The sequence below is a fragment of the Leuresthes tenuis genome, unplaced genomic scaffold, assembly GCF_036924035.1.
Source record: "Leuresthes tenuis unplaced genomic scaffold, fLeuTen1.0.hap1 SCAF_6, whole genome shotgun sequence".
NCBI classification, from domain to species: Eukaryota; Metazoa; Chordata; class Actinopteri; order Atheriniformes; family Atherinopsidae; genus Leuresthes; species Leuresthes tenuis.
In genome coordinates this window covers 15,993,458-16,011,491 of record NW_027325360.1, presented here as the reverse complement: position 1 = coordinate 16,011,491, position 18,034 = coordinate 15,993,458, and the positions used below count along the sequence as shown (strand labels likewise).

The window sequence follows — 18,034 nt, the reverse complement described above, 5'->3', positions numbered from 1 at the left end:
TTTCAAATATGTATATGCCTCCATCAACCGATCAAGATGCAGTTTATATTCATTGTTGTCCTGATTAATAGACTTACTGAAAAATAAAAGACACAAGATTAGTGTCTCGAGAATTTGACCAAATGTAAAACTGGGTAACAGTCTACCCCTCTGTTTCTGAGTTATGCCGATGAATGATAGCCAGAAAAGTACTCATTTCTGCACAATATAACGTAATCTATTACCTTTGGAAATAGAATGTCATCACTGTCATCACAAATTTGTGTTACACTCAGACTGCTTATTTTAAGCGGTTGACCTTTGACCTACAAAATCTGAGGAAAAAACAGGAGGAACAAACTATAGATGCACCCCCAAATGGGCTGACAGGCATATTTGCCGTTTGCACACGTTCCCACACTGCTCAATGAATGAGTAAAGCACTACATAAAAAACCTGATAAAGCTTCCACACAAAGCATCAGGACAGTACCGTATCAGCAGTCGAGTTTACATGAGATTCCCCTTCTCGCAAGTGAGCCTGAATGTGTGTGTAGCAGCGACATGAAGCTGAGAGCTGAGAAAAGGGAAAAATACACTGATTTAAATGGATAGCTACGTTTTTATAGCCCTAAAGCCCACAAACTGCACATTTGCTGGTCTCTACACATTCGCTGCTCATAGACCAATAACATAATGAACACAACCAAATAATAACTAAAAGGAAAACACAGGCAGTGAATAGAGTAATGTCAGCAGATAAAATCAACATCACAAACTTCTAGTCGCCCATGACTGGTGGCACAGTGAATATTTGTACATATTCACTGTGCCGTTTCCACTGTTCACGGTTCAGAGAAACTGATAAAGTTGACTTTGATGTGTTTAATATATGCCTATAAAGCGTGACACCTGTATCAAATCAATATTGTTCTGAATAATACAAACATTTTGTTGTTTTTGTACCCGTTTTCTTTACTGTCACACCATAGAGGCATTTATGCAAAAATAAAGAAAGCCCCACAAATATCTAAATGAATGTTGCTCTGTGAATATTACACTCGTAACCATGGCATTTTGAATCATGCATTTGCAGTTAATAAATCCCAGTTCTGCTCTAGCTTGTTACTTGATTAAGAAGTGAGTTGGTGCCAGAATAAATTGCCCTTCCTTGCATCTGCCATTCTTAAATATAGCCAGGATAAATTGTGCTTCATGTCAGTTTAATATCTTATTTCTTTATGGCTTCTTCTCTCGTGTCCTTCAAACATCTGCCGTCCATCTATTCCCCACATCAACTCTTTATTTGGAAAAAGAATAACAACCTGTCTCCTCTTGAAATACACAGACATGTAGACGCCACATGCATTGTTAACCTTTCCCCATATCTACTAGCGGTTGTCATTCCTTTTGCTATGTGAACCAGTGACAAACCCAATCAAAAAATGCTGACAAAAAGGAAAAGAGAAGAGAGCAATACCTATAAAAGATACAGGAGATTAGATTGGTTTGTTCCATGATGTAAACCCCAAAAAGCCCAGATGTCGACCTTGGTATGACACTCGGTGAACACAAAAACTGCACACTGAAATGCCAGTGATTGCCAAGCAATGGACAAAAAGATACTGAAGTGAATTTCGAGCAAGTTGTCTTGTAACGCAGAGGCTGGAGCAAACTATCCCCAAAGAGGCCTCCTGGTCATGCAGCCATGATAACGCAATAGTGCTACAAACAGTTTCTTCCATGTCTGTCTTATGGGTCATAAAACACAGTGGTTCAAAACGCATAATCCATGCATAAGCTCCCTGAATGGGTGCCCGTGCATGAGATTTGTAGAGATTTATACAGTTACACTCTGGATTTTAGAGCTTAAACATGAAAAAACAAAAGTTAAATGGCCTTTTAACATCATTGAAGTTCACCAAAGCAACACACAATGTGTTTCTCATTCACCCATTCACAATCATTGAAACTATTCTTCTTATATATTTGCACTCTACATATGGAGCACTTCTTTCTCTATAATCATACACCGAACAAAGGACACTTGGAGTTATAAAGGGGCTTGTGAGCAAACTACTGATCTTCCAGCTGGAGGATGACCACTCTTCCACCTGAAATGTGGTCAACTGTTTGTTTTCATTCTATGTTTGCACAGAGGCTGTCGCTGAAAGTGACCTTTAGGACTGCGCTTTTACACTGTAGAGCTAAGCTGTAAACTCATATTTCAGTTCATTCATACTTGAGATAAGCAAATACCGAATATATCTGCAAGTCAATAAAAGAAAAATTTCATCAGGGTCCAAGATTACAACATTATTTTACTATTAATAATGTGACTCATAAAACTCATTGGCTACATTGTAAATCGAACACATAGCTCAATGTTTTTTTTAAATGTACTAATTAGGTTAGTTTGGTAGTTCAGCCAAAAACAAGGTTGGGACTGTGACACAAAAACAGAGAAAAAAACTTGAGCCTATATGTAGCCAATCCTTTTGGTTCAAAAACGTAGTTTACAATGTGCAGGAATGTAAGCGATTTCAGGGGATAATCATAATTTTTATTTATTTTATTTTTTTAATTAATATTGAGATCACCATTGTTTATCAGGGTTATTTACTAATTTTAGTGAAAAAAAACTTTTTCATTCCACTTTTATGTAAACATAACACTGCTTTCACATCCATACTGCACTACATTGTGCAAATCCAGTCTTCTCATCAAAATAAAACATTCACAGGAAAAATCTAAATCAAAAATAGTACTTAAACATAGAACAAAATAAATCAACAAGCCTCTGCTTTCACTTTCACTTTAGTTTAAATGACTAAAACATCTTGAAAACAAACCAGGTGCTGACTTTCAAACATTCACCTTTAACAACCATTGCAGTGGGGTTTTTTTCTCTGCTTTTATGCATTTGTCTTCGTTTATGGTTTGTTTTCAGGAAGTTGAACAAGTCTGCTGTGCAGACACAGCTTTACAGCACAATTTGCATATTATTTGTTCTTGGCTAACATCACTTGACCTCAAGCCAAAGTATTTCCAAACAACAGATGATGATGCACATGGAGGGACAAACTCTTCACCCTCCACTGTGCCAAGCATTTGAGTTTTGTTTCAACACTCTCTGTTCTTTTATATCTGTCCTTCTATCACTACTTGTCCAAACTTCCTCCAGGAAACATCTAGCTGTTATTGGCACATGCAGGTATTTTGCGGAGCGTGCATTTTAAACATCGGACGATCGTGTCCGTTGAATTGAAGGAAGTCAAAATTGAGATCGAGATTAAAATTCAATTAATTGTGCAGCCCTACATCAGGGTCAGTGGTTCAGTCTAGTATGTGGATCCATGTTGTTTATTTTGCATAGTTTGGCAACGAACTGTTGGTATTGTAATTCATTTTCTCACAATTATACTCTTTTCCTCTCCCCTTTCCTGTTTTTTTTCAAAAAACAAAACAAAGGATAACCACAATAGGTACTGACTAAAACAATTTACATTTAAAACAAAACTTAGCTAGCAATATCAAACAGAGCTGTAATCTATATGAGAAATAACATGACAATATATCACAATATGATTTGATGAATCAAATAGGTCATATTATTAAACTTATATTGTCAATATTCCATTTCCAAAGTTGAAAAACTTTAAGGAAAACCTTTGGAAAGTAGGCTGCAAACAATTTGGAAGAATAGGTAAAAAGCTGAGAAAGAGTCACCAAAACCAACACCCCGAGTCTAAAAATGATTGTAGTAATTCCCAAACATTCCTGGCCATGTAGTAAACGGCATGAAAGAGAGGGAGAGACTAGTTTCAGATACCTTTTACAGATACCTTGTCGGGCATCCCTTTAAAGCTGACACTGATGCGCATTGCACATCTGTATTATATGTGAAAATGCAGAGGTTGAATGGTGGATTAAAGTTAACCTGCCTCTTAGCCTGCAGTCAGAGAAGCAAAAAGGTCTGTGGTGAGTGACAGAGAGCCAGCATCGTGACTATGCTGTAATCAGTCGGCTGGTTTGGGGCTGATGAATGCTGTGTGTAAGCACACACTGATACAGCACTGAGCCACTTCTGTTTGGTCATTGTGAATAATCAAAAAGGAACAACAGCAGCTGAATTTAGTCTTTTTTTGTCCCAATACCATGTGACCTCTGTGTGAAAGGGGCTTTAGATTTTTCTGGGCAGCATGCATGGTAATGAATTATAATATACCAAATAGTGTACCTAAATGGTTTAGATGTGTGCACTGAAATATGAAAATCTTTCTGCTTGTAGTCAGTGTCATGTCACGTAGCTGTTGGACCACCACAGTTTCATGTACAAATAAGGTGTCAACATATCTTTGTCGAACTGAACAGCAAAGATTGTTTTTCAAATATATTTGACAGGTCCTTTATTATTGGTACAGTCAAACTGCCTTAAATCAGGTAACAGTTTTTTTGCGAATTTTTTATTTCGACCATTATTTAAGATCATATCACTGTCTCGTCGAATTTACAAGTTAGGCCCACTACCAACGACTAGAGACGGTTTTATTTCAGAGGGTGCATATCCTCTACACCACTGTCAGCAAAAAAAGTCCTACTGCCTCAGTGTAATAATTAGCCTTTCATCTGAATATGAGCCTTGACTTTGATAAATGACTGATTCACCAATGTACTTTTGCCAAGTGATGCCTGTTTCTCTCATCATAACAAGCGAACTCGATCTTGGATGTCTTTGAGCCACAGCAATGCACTCACAAAAAGTCACAGACTGACTTTGAGTTATAAAGAGCCATAATAGTTTATGTATGTTTTTTTTCTTCTACTTGCCCAAAAGTAAACATTTTCCATCTGTCAACACTTGGACATAAACTAGAGGACATGCTCAGTTAGGCTCAAATGAGAGGAGGGTGACAGAAAGAGGAACAGGCAACAGAGGAGGACAAAAATGTAAAATCCAGAAACAGTGATGACGAAAACAGCAAAACAGTTAGAATAATGCAGTTCAATTTCGTACATCAGTCCACTAAATTCTATCTCTTTATGGCCTGTTTACTATAATTTAGCTCTTTCTTTCTTGAACTTGAGTCCAAGAATACAAGTGTTAGAGCCTTGAACATCTCCCAATGTTTAAATAAAAACACACACACACATCTACAGCTGCTGCCAAAGAACCAGACAATTCAAACCACATGAGAACCAACATGAAACCACACATACACACACTTTAACAGAAATGCTTGAGATAAATCAGCAACACTGTACAGGATTCCACAAAATATTGAGGAGTAGGCCTTGGGGAAGAGGTGGTGGTCCATATGTTTGATGCTCTTGCTGTGATTTTAGTTATTCCTCTCTCCATCAGGGAAAGAGAGATCAGGCAGAACTAATGGTGTTGTGTTGTGTGTGTTAGAGCTAAGATGAACTCCGATAACAACAATGAACATCTGTCTGGATGTGGGATGTCTGAGTTGGAATGGAGAAGCATTTAAATGTGAAGCTGTTTGCTCTGAAGGGAGTGTATGGATCTCGTATCGTCATGGATACAAGGACAACCTGCTAACATTCACACATTAAATCACTGTAAAGTGATGTGACTTGGTTTTAGTTTAACAACAAGAGACACAGACTGTGAGGTCATTGCTTACTTCTGCAAAGTGAGGCCGAGGTTGCCAGTGCAACTCTTGATTTTGTTCTGGGCTTCCAGGTGGTTCATGCCATCAGTAGAGATGCCGTCAATAGAAAGAACCAGGTCTCCAACAGCGATGCCGCCTTTAGCTGCCTTCCCACCATCTGTCAGCTGCACAAATACAAACCCACAAACAGCTTTAATTTATCTACATCACCAGCAACATTACAGTGAGGCTACTGGGATGCCGAATCGGTCAAAGTTATATTGGAATATACATTTGCGCTATATTTATTAGAGAATACATCGATTCCCTCTGAAATTTAAGCTTTCGGAAAGCTAATTAAAGATCTGGCTCTTTATCACACCATGAGGGGGTTACGATGTATTTGCCAGAGCATGAGCCTTCATGTCTGAGTTACCTTTGATTGTTCTTTATGGCTTGTTTTCATATTGGGCTTGCAGCTTGTTCTAAACCACAATAAATGTGAGAAATACAAACAGTTGTCCAAGTTCTCAGTTACTGTTTCTAATCAAGTACTTTTTTGAACTGGTAGATAGAAACTAGCAACAATTTTTACTTCTATGATAAATATATGCCCTGAAATGTTTTGAAAGCCTAGAGCAAAACTGGATACTAAAAAACATATCAAAATAGATAATAGAGGGTGTTATTTGTCCACAACAAAGGTGTTGGTATCACCACAGTACTTTTTTTTTTTTTATAATGCCTGCTTGTGTAAGCGAAAAGATTGCACTTACGAAACTCAGAACTGTTAGTTCACCATAAAGATGGAGTAAAGTGAATTTAGCCCCAGTAAAATGCAATTATGCAATTAATCTCAGTACAAAAACGTTGTTAAAAAGGTGACAAACAGATAATGGGACGCTGCACGGTGAGATGCATTATGGGATTTAAAGAAATGGTAATTGAAGGCTGTCCAGTTTACACGCTTCATAAAATATAAGCACACTTCTCTTGTCTCCAGTTTTCAGTGTGTTACATGATTATTTTTTTTTTAGGTGCACTTTAAATTTCTAAACAAAGTTTAATTGCTGCACTTCCACTCTGGAGGAAATTAGTTAATTAGAAACAGATTCAAGACATACAAGCACAAAAAAAGAAAGAAAGAAGAAACCCTTGTGCTGTACAAACCCTGCTGTTCAAAATAGTTTGAACAACTGCAGTACAACTGTCATTTATTTTCAAATTATGGAAATAATGGTCAATATAAATTCATACTTAAGCTGGACGAAAATCTTCAACTCAAAGCATTTTTTCACAGCCACAACTGGTTGCGATGTCCATCTATTTTTAAGCAGTACCGTTAACAAGAGTTGGAGAACAGTTGCCAGGCAACCAAACATTTAACAGGCACATAAATGAGCCTGACTCTGCAGGAAAATCAAATCAAACTAGATTCAATGTCACGTATTCTGCATTTTTGTGCACAGTGCTGAATATAGCCCTGTGTCCTTTTTGGTACAATTATAGTAAGTGTTCCCTGAGTCAATGTAAACAAGTTAGGGGGAACTAGGTTAGAATTATAGTCAATTTATCAGAATTCGCTCTGCAATTATTCTTCTTTATATCAATAATGCACATATGGGGATTTCTTCTTATGCTTAAGTGTCTGTTAATAGGGGTCACTGGTTTACACTCACTGTCACCATCACAAATGTGACATATAGGCCAGAGCCTCACTTATCAGCAGGTTGAGGGAACACAGAGATAGATTTGGAAATGTGCGTAGGATGTAACTTGTTCTTTTCCCATGACACCAAAGCCTTTTATCCAAGCGAAACATGAAAGCATCTGTACAAAGTGAAATTCTTCTTATACTTTACACATTACCAAATATACAAGAAACTGACTAGAAAAAAAAAAAAAACAGGAATTAGAATACAGTTAAAGTTCTTTGTGTAGAGACACAACTTGCAGCTGGAGTTCTGACCATTCTTGGTCACACAGAAGGTTTAAGTGTGTCCAAATGAGAGTGAGGTCATGTTTCTTTTGACACCATGAAAAAGGACCACACATACCACTTCAGTGAACACACACATACACACACAAACCACTTTTGTGGTAGTTCTGCCTATGAAGTGGCCCTTGTACTTACTAACAATGTAGCACTTGAAATGTTGCTGTTGATCTAGGTGTTTTTACAAGACAGTGCGTTTCTTTACCTCTTTCTTTGTCTATCATTCACAAAAACATACGCGCACACACACACACGCACACACACACACTTACAGACAGACCCAGGCAAGGCTAATTAAAGAGGCTCTGCAACCGGATTAGTGTTAAAGCTCTGCGGGCCTAACCTTTTATAGTCATATTAGCTCAACGCACGCAACTTCACTCACCAACACTCTCAAGAACATAGAGCTGGGGGAACAGAGTTATAAGGGATTGATATTGATTAAAATTGCATGTATGGAAAAGAACGGAGAAAAATAGCAAAAGAGGAAATATCTGCCACTGTGTATATTCTATATGTGGGGTTTTAATTTGTCACATTTTGACCTGTTTCCAGGGGTGTCTTCATGCTAACCACCAAACAACTGTTTCGGATCAAGCCACAAAATGTTCTGCAGCATGTTTTCTCATATCAGTTCTTTACTCGTGCCCTATAATCACAGAAATACCGCTCCTGCCTCATACACCACTCAGAAAACGCTCATGTTTTCCACTGCACCGAAGTAGTCTGCAGTTTTATGAGAGATTTCAGCTGATTTTGAACAAACAGTCAGACAGGTACAGTCAAGAAAAACACTTCTAATTTGTGTTGCAAATAGTTTATGTACGTCTTCATTCCAAATGTCTGAAGTGGTTATTTGTACTGGTTAGAAATCTGTTTCCAAAAGCAAACATTTGTTTTCAATCACTGTGATAAAAAAAAAAAAAAAAAAAAAAAAGGTTTCAGATCTCAAAGAAGTTTCAATTTCCATATCAAAGACCGTTCAACAAATCATTTAGAAAATTAGAAACAGAAACACAAATAATCTCAATGTACACGAAGCCAAGGCTTTAAGTTTCCCAGGGTATTTAATCCATGACTCCAATTCTTTGGCCATGAAAAAGATTTAACACTGTACATATATCCTCTGGCAGTAATACACAGAAAACAAACACACACATCGAGTACACATACATGTATATAGGAATATCATAAGAACTGATGCTTAAGAGCCAAATCTTGAAAATATGATAATACTTGTTTTTGTCTGGGACTGTCAAACAAATTAACCATAGAGGACTCTTCACTAATACAGATATTACCCTATGACAACCACATGTGGAATGGCGGCGGCAAGAACAGGTGTAATAGGGGTTAGCTGCAACACGTAAGAAAAGAAAGGATTATAAGTTTACTGTCACTAAATGCACTTAAGATCCTTCAAACTGGTCACCAAGATAGTGTTGAAACACTCCAGCGACTCACATCGACTGCTGGCCACCACCAATTGGCATCAGATCTGTACACACTCAAAGCGAGCAAGTATCCCCTGCTAACTTTACATTGATAACATGTCATCACAAAGGCTAACATTGTGTTTAGCACAATGGCTCATAATGTGAGGTGGGTGCTATTTATAATATCATTAGGCTGATGTCATTCCTATTCAATCTGTCAAAATGTCACCATGTGTATACGTGTGTATTAGCGCTCTGCTTTCAACAACCCACTGTGCACTGTGTGCAGCAGTATTTCATTCCCCATCATGTCTTTTTTTCTTCATCAGCATTCACATCGTATTCCACAATGACAAAACAAAAATAGGCTCTTGGCGGGTTTGGCGATGAAAAACAAAAGCAGCAATGACAGCTGTAAAGTTTGTCAAATATTTCCTTTGGAAGTTTCTCTCATTCTTCTTGGCAGAAATGTTCAAGCTCAACCAGGTCAATTCACTACTATTTTCAGGTCTCTTCTGAGATGCTCCACATGGCTCAGGTCCAGAGCCTCTCCAGGACTTATCCATGCCAAGTTATCTAATCCAAGTGGGACCCAAAGTTTTCCCAAAGCCCACCCATGTTTTATCATGTTATTCCTTGGGTTATGTTCAACATAACCCCTCAGCCTAGCCTGGAATTTTGAGCATTCTGTAAGCTGTCACTCAAAATTTAAATATGTTGTTCCATATCTACCTCCATTCTGGCTGGTCTCCTAGTCCCCGTCTCAGAATAGCTTCCCGACAGAATGATGCTGCCAAAGTCACATGTGACTTTCAGGATGGTATAACTACGGTGATGCTCTGTGATTAGTTTCCTGTACACATGCCTTTGGGAACTGTGATTAAATGATTCATTGTTGCATCAGTTAAAAGGTTTACATTTCTCACAATCTAAGTCCTTCACAGCATCTTTTTGCAAATTCACAGGAGCCTGCTGTATGCATTTATGTGACAAATGTTCTGATGGTCACCAAGCTCACACTGCATCCGACCTCGAGTGCATCTCGTTTGGGAACTTCAGGACTGCATTTCTGCTCTTTAGAGATGATGTGCTTTGGTTGGCCTTTTAAAACCCCAAACTCAAGTGCATACTGAAGCAGTTCAGAAGCTGCAGCAGTCAGAAATGTCAGTCCCTCAAAATCTGAGGCCATGGTTCTCAACCAGAAAAGTTTGGCATGCCCCCTCTGCCTTGAAAGAGAGTCTTTACCTCTAGCAGAAGGAATTTAAATACTGTGAGATCTAGTTCACAAGTGATGGTGGGATGAAGTATGAGATAGACAGATATATCGGGGCTTCATCATCTGCTGTAACTAAGGTGTTGCTGTAGTCCATTATGGTGAAGAGGGAGCTGAGCTGAAAGATGGAACTTTCCATTTATTAGCCCATCTATGATTCAATCTTCACCATTGGTCAGGAGTTTGGATAATGACAGCAAAAATTAGATCACAAATAAAAGTAGTTAAATTAGTTTATTTCTGAAGGTGGCTGTTCAGCCTGGAGATGGAGTTAGGAGCTTTTGCACCAGGGGAAAGCTGGGAATAAAGCCACTGCTTTTCCACATCAAAAAGAGCCAATTGAAGTAGTTTCAGCTACAAGTTAGAATGCCTTCTGGTCGTCTCTCTTTGGAGGCTTTTTGGGCACGTCCAACTAGGACGAGACCCTGGGTTAGACCCAGAGCTTGTTGGAATGATTATACATCCCTCCTGGCCTAGAAATGCCTTAGGATCCCCAAGAAAAATCTGTAAAATGTCATGAGAGGAATCGCAGGGCCCCCATGACCCTAACTCAGATAAGTGAAGGAACAGCTTTTGGGTATTTGAAAGAATCAAGAATCTTTTCGGGTCTGGGCACAGATCTGTGTATCAACACAATCCTCTCTCACAGGGCAACGATACAGTCTGTCAAGACTTGGTTTTCATATTGGCAAACACCATTAGCTGTGAGGCCTTTTAGACAGGTGTCTGCCCTCTTTAGTATGTCCAATCAATTCAATTAGGAGCAGATGGACTCCTGTCAGGTCATAGAGGAATTTCAAAACCTGATAAAAGTTCAACACACCAGAGTTTAAGAGCAAATGTTATCAAGAAAATCAATTATTGGGAATTTCAGCTGCTGATGAGAAAAGAAAAAAAAACGTTCACCTCGGTTTGTTCGACGCAGCACTTACCCTTTGAAATGGTCATAGTCATAGAAAACTTGCAATTAAAGAATGTAGCAGAGGACACAAAACACTAATGCAACAGATATGCATGTTTTTCCTCATAAGAAAACTAACAAGACGTGTGAGCCAATGTAGGTCTGTTTTTGATGGAAACTTTTTTATGGGTGTATATTTAAGTCCGTCTTTGAGATGTTGAGGAAAAATGGCAAGGTGGTGAAAAAAAATATTGTCACTGGTACTTGCTTTTGCATATATTTTGTTTTTTTCCACACATCCACCCCGTAGTTTTCAGCATAGAATACACTTTTGTAAAATGCTGCCGTCTTATTATACATTCGTGTAAAAGTGAAAGGGTCAACATTCGTGTCATCACCCCCAAAGAACGAGAAACACACATGCTGTGTATTAAAGCCTTCAAACGTAGATAACTTGCCATTATGCTTCCAGCCACGTCAGATTTCAACTCAAACGCAGTCCGATTTAAGTGCTTTGAAAAAAAAAATCTGTTTTTCAATACAGAAGAATCAAACTTTAATGGAGACCTGCAACATTGTCTGGTTTGAGCATACACTGAGTGGTTTGAGTGCTTTGAACAATGCCTGCTTTCAGCACTTGGAGTGACCGAGATGACAGGCAGATGGTTCACATCACGCCGTGATTCAAACAAAAAACAGCCAACCTCATCATACATGAAAGTTGCTTCCATATGCCAGTTTTCAGATATATTCAATTAATCTTTGCTGCTTCAAGACAAAAGGTTGGATTTTAATGACTGGTCTGACACGAAATTATCATTTATTGTACATTCGAATCTCAAATAGGAGGTGAAAAATTTCAGAACCTCTGAAATAATGATTCATTTTTTTTATTTTGGGGGTATATCTGTAGCATTACTGTTTTGTGTCTTTAAATGAGTAATGCAGGAGACAGAAACAGGAGCTGACAATGTGTCGACCTACATGTATGGATCCATTGGTAACACTTTAACTGTTAGGCAATGCTTCATTTACAATTTATGTGAAATCCAAAGGTCTATTTCAGCTGTTTCAGTGAAGACATTTCAGGTTCACCGTTTGGCTGAAGTGTTCTGCTGGCAGACTGACTACTGGAGACTTCTTTTTTTTTTCGAATTCTTGAAAATATTCAGGGGAAAATGATACTAGATACTGCATTACTTAAGTGTTGAAACATTCCTCCTTGACATAAAATCCAGAAATAAATTTAAGATTATGTCACACATGATGAGAGGGAGAAGTGCTTGTATTGCACAGTCTGGATATCATACTTAAACTCAAAATTTAAAAAAAAAGGCAAAACTTCAATCTAAAGACAAAATCAATGTAACATTAGACAAGAAGTTTTTTAAAGGGCATCAATTGAGCAACAGAACTCTCAAAGTGATTCTCTGAGAGTATACAGGATGCATAGGTGTGTGCAAGCATATGCACTCCTATTCTGCTTGGCACACACACTTTCATACATACATACTAATATCCTTTCAATATTATGAATTTTTTAAAGCAGCTGTTTCCTCCCCCTAAAGCAATATGTGAGTAATAATCACTGTCTGACTTGTACTGCATGAGACCCCAATAAGAAAAAGCTCTATCGGATTGAATTCCCACAGCCAACTCATTGCAGCTACAGCTGCCAAAGCCACATAAACATATTGTGCACATTAAACAAAGCTTTGGACAGGAGATCTAGACTAGATATGCACCATACTTACAAGCAGTCTCCTCGTTCAAGTGGAATCCCATTGATCTGATCCAGGTTAGTCAGTATAATAATTGTTGTTTTTGTTTTCTTTGGGTATTAAAAAAAAGGAAACCAAATAATTGATCTGTTATTGGTCTGCAAAGTGATTGCTTCGCTGACAGTGATAAAATATCCTGTCAAATGGACTTTGAACTCAGGCTGCTGAGTCTTTTCTTAACCTAATGGATGAGATGTTTAAAATCACGTTATATATAAGAATAAATCAAAGATAAAATAATAGAATAAAAGATCAATAAACTCAATTCGGTGGCCATATGACTTCAGTATATAAATGCTATGCTTCGTTGCACTTTTATTTGTTCTTTTAGCATCTACTGGAACATCCTTTGTAAAAGGAAATGAGATAATGAAGCCAACATTTCTTAGTGGCAGCAACACTCAGCGGAGCCATTTTGATAAATGTGAGTTGACAGCAGGTTGAGCAACAATTCTTAATGTGACCACCATTTGGTTTTACTTTTACAAATGTTAGCAGGAATGCTTTCACAAGACAGTTATCTTTAGTCTCTTATGGACTTTTTAACAACAGCCATTTAATTTTTTTTCTTTTGGTCACAGTAGTCAGACAACATTGTTATGAATAAACATGATCAAGCCAGGCAACCAGTATCCTGAGAGGAAGGCAGAGGAGACATGACGGGATTAACAGCTACTGTGGAAAATACATTATAGCCGAATATAACAATAGGTTATTCTAGTCTCTTCATTGTGAATTCAGAGCAACAGTGTGTTATGACCTGGCTCTGGTGTTCTGCCGGGGCTGTAAAAGTTTTCTGGCCTGAAATGATTCTATTCATTACTTTATACCAGCCCTCCTCAAAAACATGTGCCACTAAAATTAGCAAAGAGATACAGTGTGCTGGTATGTTCTCTGTAACAGTTTCTTTCTCCTTTTCATTTGCTTTTCTCTCCATTATCTTTTAACAAAATATTATAAAACATTTCAGTCTAAGGGGCAGAAAAAAAATCATAACAATGAACTTTTACTGAACTACATAAAAGACTTGGTGAAATCACTTGTAATTTGCATTCACTATCTTTAATATGCCTCCGGTGCTACTAGCAAGTCCCATTCCAGCTTTCTAATAACCAGCCAATAGTGTTTTTTTCCATGAATTTTAACTCCCATGTGAGATCCATGCATTTATTTTCCGCATTTAGTGATGTGATGATCAGCTCATTAAGATCTGTGTTGCCAAACAAAGTTGTAGACTAAGCAACATAGCAGCATTTGGCGTAGAAGTATGAGAACAGTCCCAAGTCACAAACATATCTAAACAACCAGATGAAATGTATCAGTGGTGACATCACAAAAACCCATATCAACTGACCCCAAACTGAGACTTGTGCACAAATTTTAAAGAGTGCTTGTTTGGTCGTCACACTGCGAATACATAAAAGTTGAGTCAGTTACCATGTCGAAAATACAACAAGCCCAATGTGCACCAACACACACACACATGCACTGACAGATTGATTAGTGGGAGAGGAAATGATAAGTTGTTGATTTTGGCTCTGGGACTGTTTCACTAAGATAAACAGATACTCTGAGGGGAGCATGGGACTTGTTTGATCACGACAGATTTAAGTATCATTAAGACACATGGGGCACTGTCAGCTGAGTTTTGTAACTATGCATTGCAGGCAGGACTACAGCACCAATCTTAACCTTTCAGAAACACAGGTTAAAGACCTGGTTAGTTACATAATGTGGATTTAAGAGCAATTACCGTAGGAGGAATTACAAACGGGGGGAAGAAGGGAGGAAGAAAGACAGACTGTGTATAGAAGGAAAAAGTCTGAAATAGATTCATCACTGTGGGCAGTTGTTATCACCACTTGTTGAAAAGCATCACTGGAGAAGCAGGAGGCAGCCATCACTGATGCAGTTCCAGAGAGAACATTCTTCTATGACACACTTAAATAATAGATTAGGTGTCCACTCACTTTGCTGTACTCAGTGTTCAATTTTGTCTTCTAATTTTTCAAAAGCAGCTCTTAGGTTTACAGTGATTGCACTATACGAGCATCCAGAGATCAGTCAGACGATATTAAACTAATCTAATTCAGAAAAATTTAGGAGGAAGTAAATGTATTCAACAAATCAAGTAATGAATATGAATTCATTTTGATTGTTTACTTTTAAAGAAGATGAAAGCCTGTGATTTTTATCCCGAATATTACCCCCCCCAAGTTACCCCCTCGTAAGTCGGTGTATGCATTTATTCTTAGAATTCTAAAGCATTCACTCCCATGAGCTATTTTCTCTTAAAGGTATTTCAGCAGTGGATCCTGTAAATGGGCTACCATCTGAGAGGTTTGAGTTTTTACTGGGAATAGTGTTACAGGCTGGTCATTACACATGAGGGACACTGGTATGGCTTATATTAGCACAACACTCTTTAAGCCAATAAAAAGCTACTCATCGCTGGCCAAACCCTTTGTTCTTACTGAAATCCTCTTTGAGTAAGAGCATCAGCATTCATATTAACTTAAATGGAAATTAGACTGGCAGTTCCCAGCTAAGCATGACAATATATGCATGTCTAGTTATTCTAAAACATTGTTTAACAAATTCCAAGTAGGCTCAATCTGCAAAAGGTCATAAATTTATTTAATTGAGGAAAAGTGAGCAATCCATCTCTTTAATGCTGTCTGCTTTTGTTTTTTTCCTCTCCATTTCTATTTATGGACTATGTCAAAAGGGGAAGCCGTGGTAAAATGTTTCACTGGCACTTAGAGAAGCAGCACCATCAATTTTGCCCACTTAAAATAAAAAAAAAAAAGATAAAAAAAGGAAGGGAGGACAATCTGCATAAAGAGCAGTCTCAGGACATACAGTGGTAGTTACAGCAACTCAAACCAATGATATAATACTGGTACAATGTGATAATACTGTGGGTACATTTTGTGCCATAAACAAAACACACAGTATATTCACATATGTTTTGAGCTTAGCAACAGCAGCTGTCAGGGTAACTGTGGTTTGGCAGTGGTTCTGCATTCCCTAATAACCCCTACTCTGTGGTCTCTTCTTAGAACCAACACTATGGTTAGACTGGCAGAAATCACCCTGCGTGTGTTTCTATTGTGTGTACAAGGGTATATCGCTACGCGTGTGTGTGTGCGTCAGTGATCAGTGGCCAAAGGCCAGAGGCACTGCCCTTCATCATCATAAACTGAATTTAATAGAGTGGATAAGATTAGGGTTTGGTCTAACTCTTGGTTGAAAACTTCGTGTTTGTGAGGAATGACTCAAGGGTTGCATAAGATCTGCGAGCAACAAGCAAAGTGAAAGAGAGTCACACGGATTGAAAGGAAGTTATTGACAAAGGAATGATAAGAAGGAGGAGAAGGTAGAGGAACAGAGAGGGTTACTTCTCATCGCTATCTGCTTTTTTCCATGACAAAAGTAAAGAAATCATATTGTTTAATACTAGTTGGTGATTTGAAACCTCAAGACTTTTTGCTCCTGGTACCATTCGGAATACTTTGAAATTGATTATCTGTCAGTACTGAGTCTCAATTCAATATCTGCATTTTGCAACAGTGTACGGCGCCGTGCATATGCTCTACCCACTAACCCTACTCTCAATATGGTAAAAACAAACAACTACCATTTGAGTCTTTTTTCACATTCTATTGTTAATATTATGCAGACACATGTGGACATGTTTTCTTTCTTCTGAAATGTCCCACACATTTACCAATCTCTTTACTGCCTGCTTTACATAATTTGGTGTATAAGGTCCATGCCTAGCATACCCAGCAATTTATGCTGAGCATGCAGTACTGCATGCTTTTGATAAAATGACAAATAATTCCAGTTAAGGTTAAGGAATTACATCAGGCAAACATCAAAAGTCAAAATGTCTTTAGCAGACCCAAAAGCAGCCAAATCACATCAAATACCTTGTAGGTGATGGCAACATTTTTTGTACACAGCTCAGGTAGCACTTTGTTGGACATGTTGTGGCAAGAGGACTGATGACATAAAAGACCACAAAACTTTGTTTGCAACCACAGCAATGGGCTAGTAATCCGGAGCAATTAATGCAATCTCCCCGTCTGTAATCGTCTTTGCCTTATAGCTGCAGCGTGGAAATTCCTCTTTTCTCCTAAAAGTTTTCCTCCTGTGTGTGTTGGTTACAAAAATACCAAAGTTGGAAGTTTATAGCTTCTGATTCAGCATTTATGGGGGAAGAAATGGTACTTTTATGTTGTGATTCTGGGGCGTCGATGGAGCTTCAGACCGTCTTAGCCACGTAAACTTGTGGTATTCAAGTTTATTTTATGAATGAGGCTCTGTCATTAGCGCCTCGAAAAAATTTTCAAATTCCAGACAAGTGTCTGTCAGACTGCTTTCATTTTTCACTTTTGAATATTTCCACACAGCAGACATGTTAGGAAGCAACTCTTTAGGACAGCTGTATCACACCTGAGCTGACGCTAGACAACGGACATCAAAGTTGAGGTGTACCCAGTGACCCGGATGAATGAAAACTACTGCTCAGTGGGGACCCTGAATTGACACTTGACAGAAGATCAGGTTATTCCCCACAATAAACAATCAATAATAATCATAATACATTTTATTTAAAAGCGCTTTTCTAAATACTTAAAGACACTTTACATAAAAACAACATAAAATCAACAAAACAATATAAAAATAGTACACTAAAAACACATTAGACTGAGGTTAAACATTAACAGCAATTATAAAAAGGTGTGTTTTTGTCAGAGATTTGAAGGTGGACAAATCAGTACAGTCACGGATGTATTAGGGGAGAGAGTTCCAGAGGGAGGGGGCAGCTGCAGAGAAGGCTCTGTCGCCCCAGGTTCGGTGCTTGGTTCTGAATGGTGGAGTGAGGAGTTTGGCATCAGATGAACGGAGGCTGCGGGATGGATTGTGGCGATGAAGCAAGTCAGTGAGGTAGGACGGGGCCTGGTTATGGAATTTTGAACTGAACACACTGTGGAACTGGGAGCCAGTGGAGGTTCTGAAGGACAGGAGTGATGTGATCATGGGTG

The 18,034-nt window shown here is 38.3% G+C and overlaps 1 protein-coding gene across 4 annotated transcripts in view; it reads right to left on the bottom strand.

Moving 5' to 3' along the window:
* pdlim5a (PDZ and LIM domain 5a) overlaps window positions 1–18,034 on the bottom strand; it is a 61,597-nt gene that overhangs the window by 41,766 nt on the left and 1,797 nt on the right. For all 4 annotated transcript variants that reach the window (XM_072387830.1, XM_072387831.1, XM_072387832.1 and 1 more), the window contains exon 2: window positions 5,627–5,778. In XM_072387830.1, the coding sequence (XP_072243931.1) occupies window positions 5,627–5,778 (152 nt within the window). The remainder of the gene's footprint in view (window positions 1–5,626; window positions 5,779–18,034) is intronic.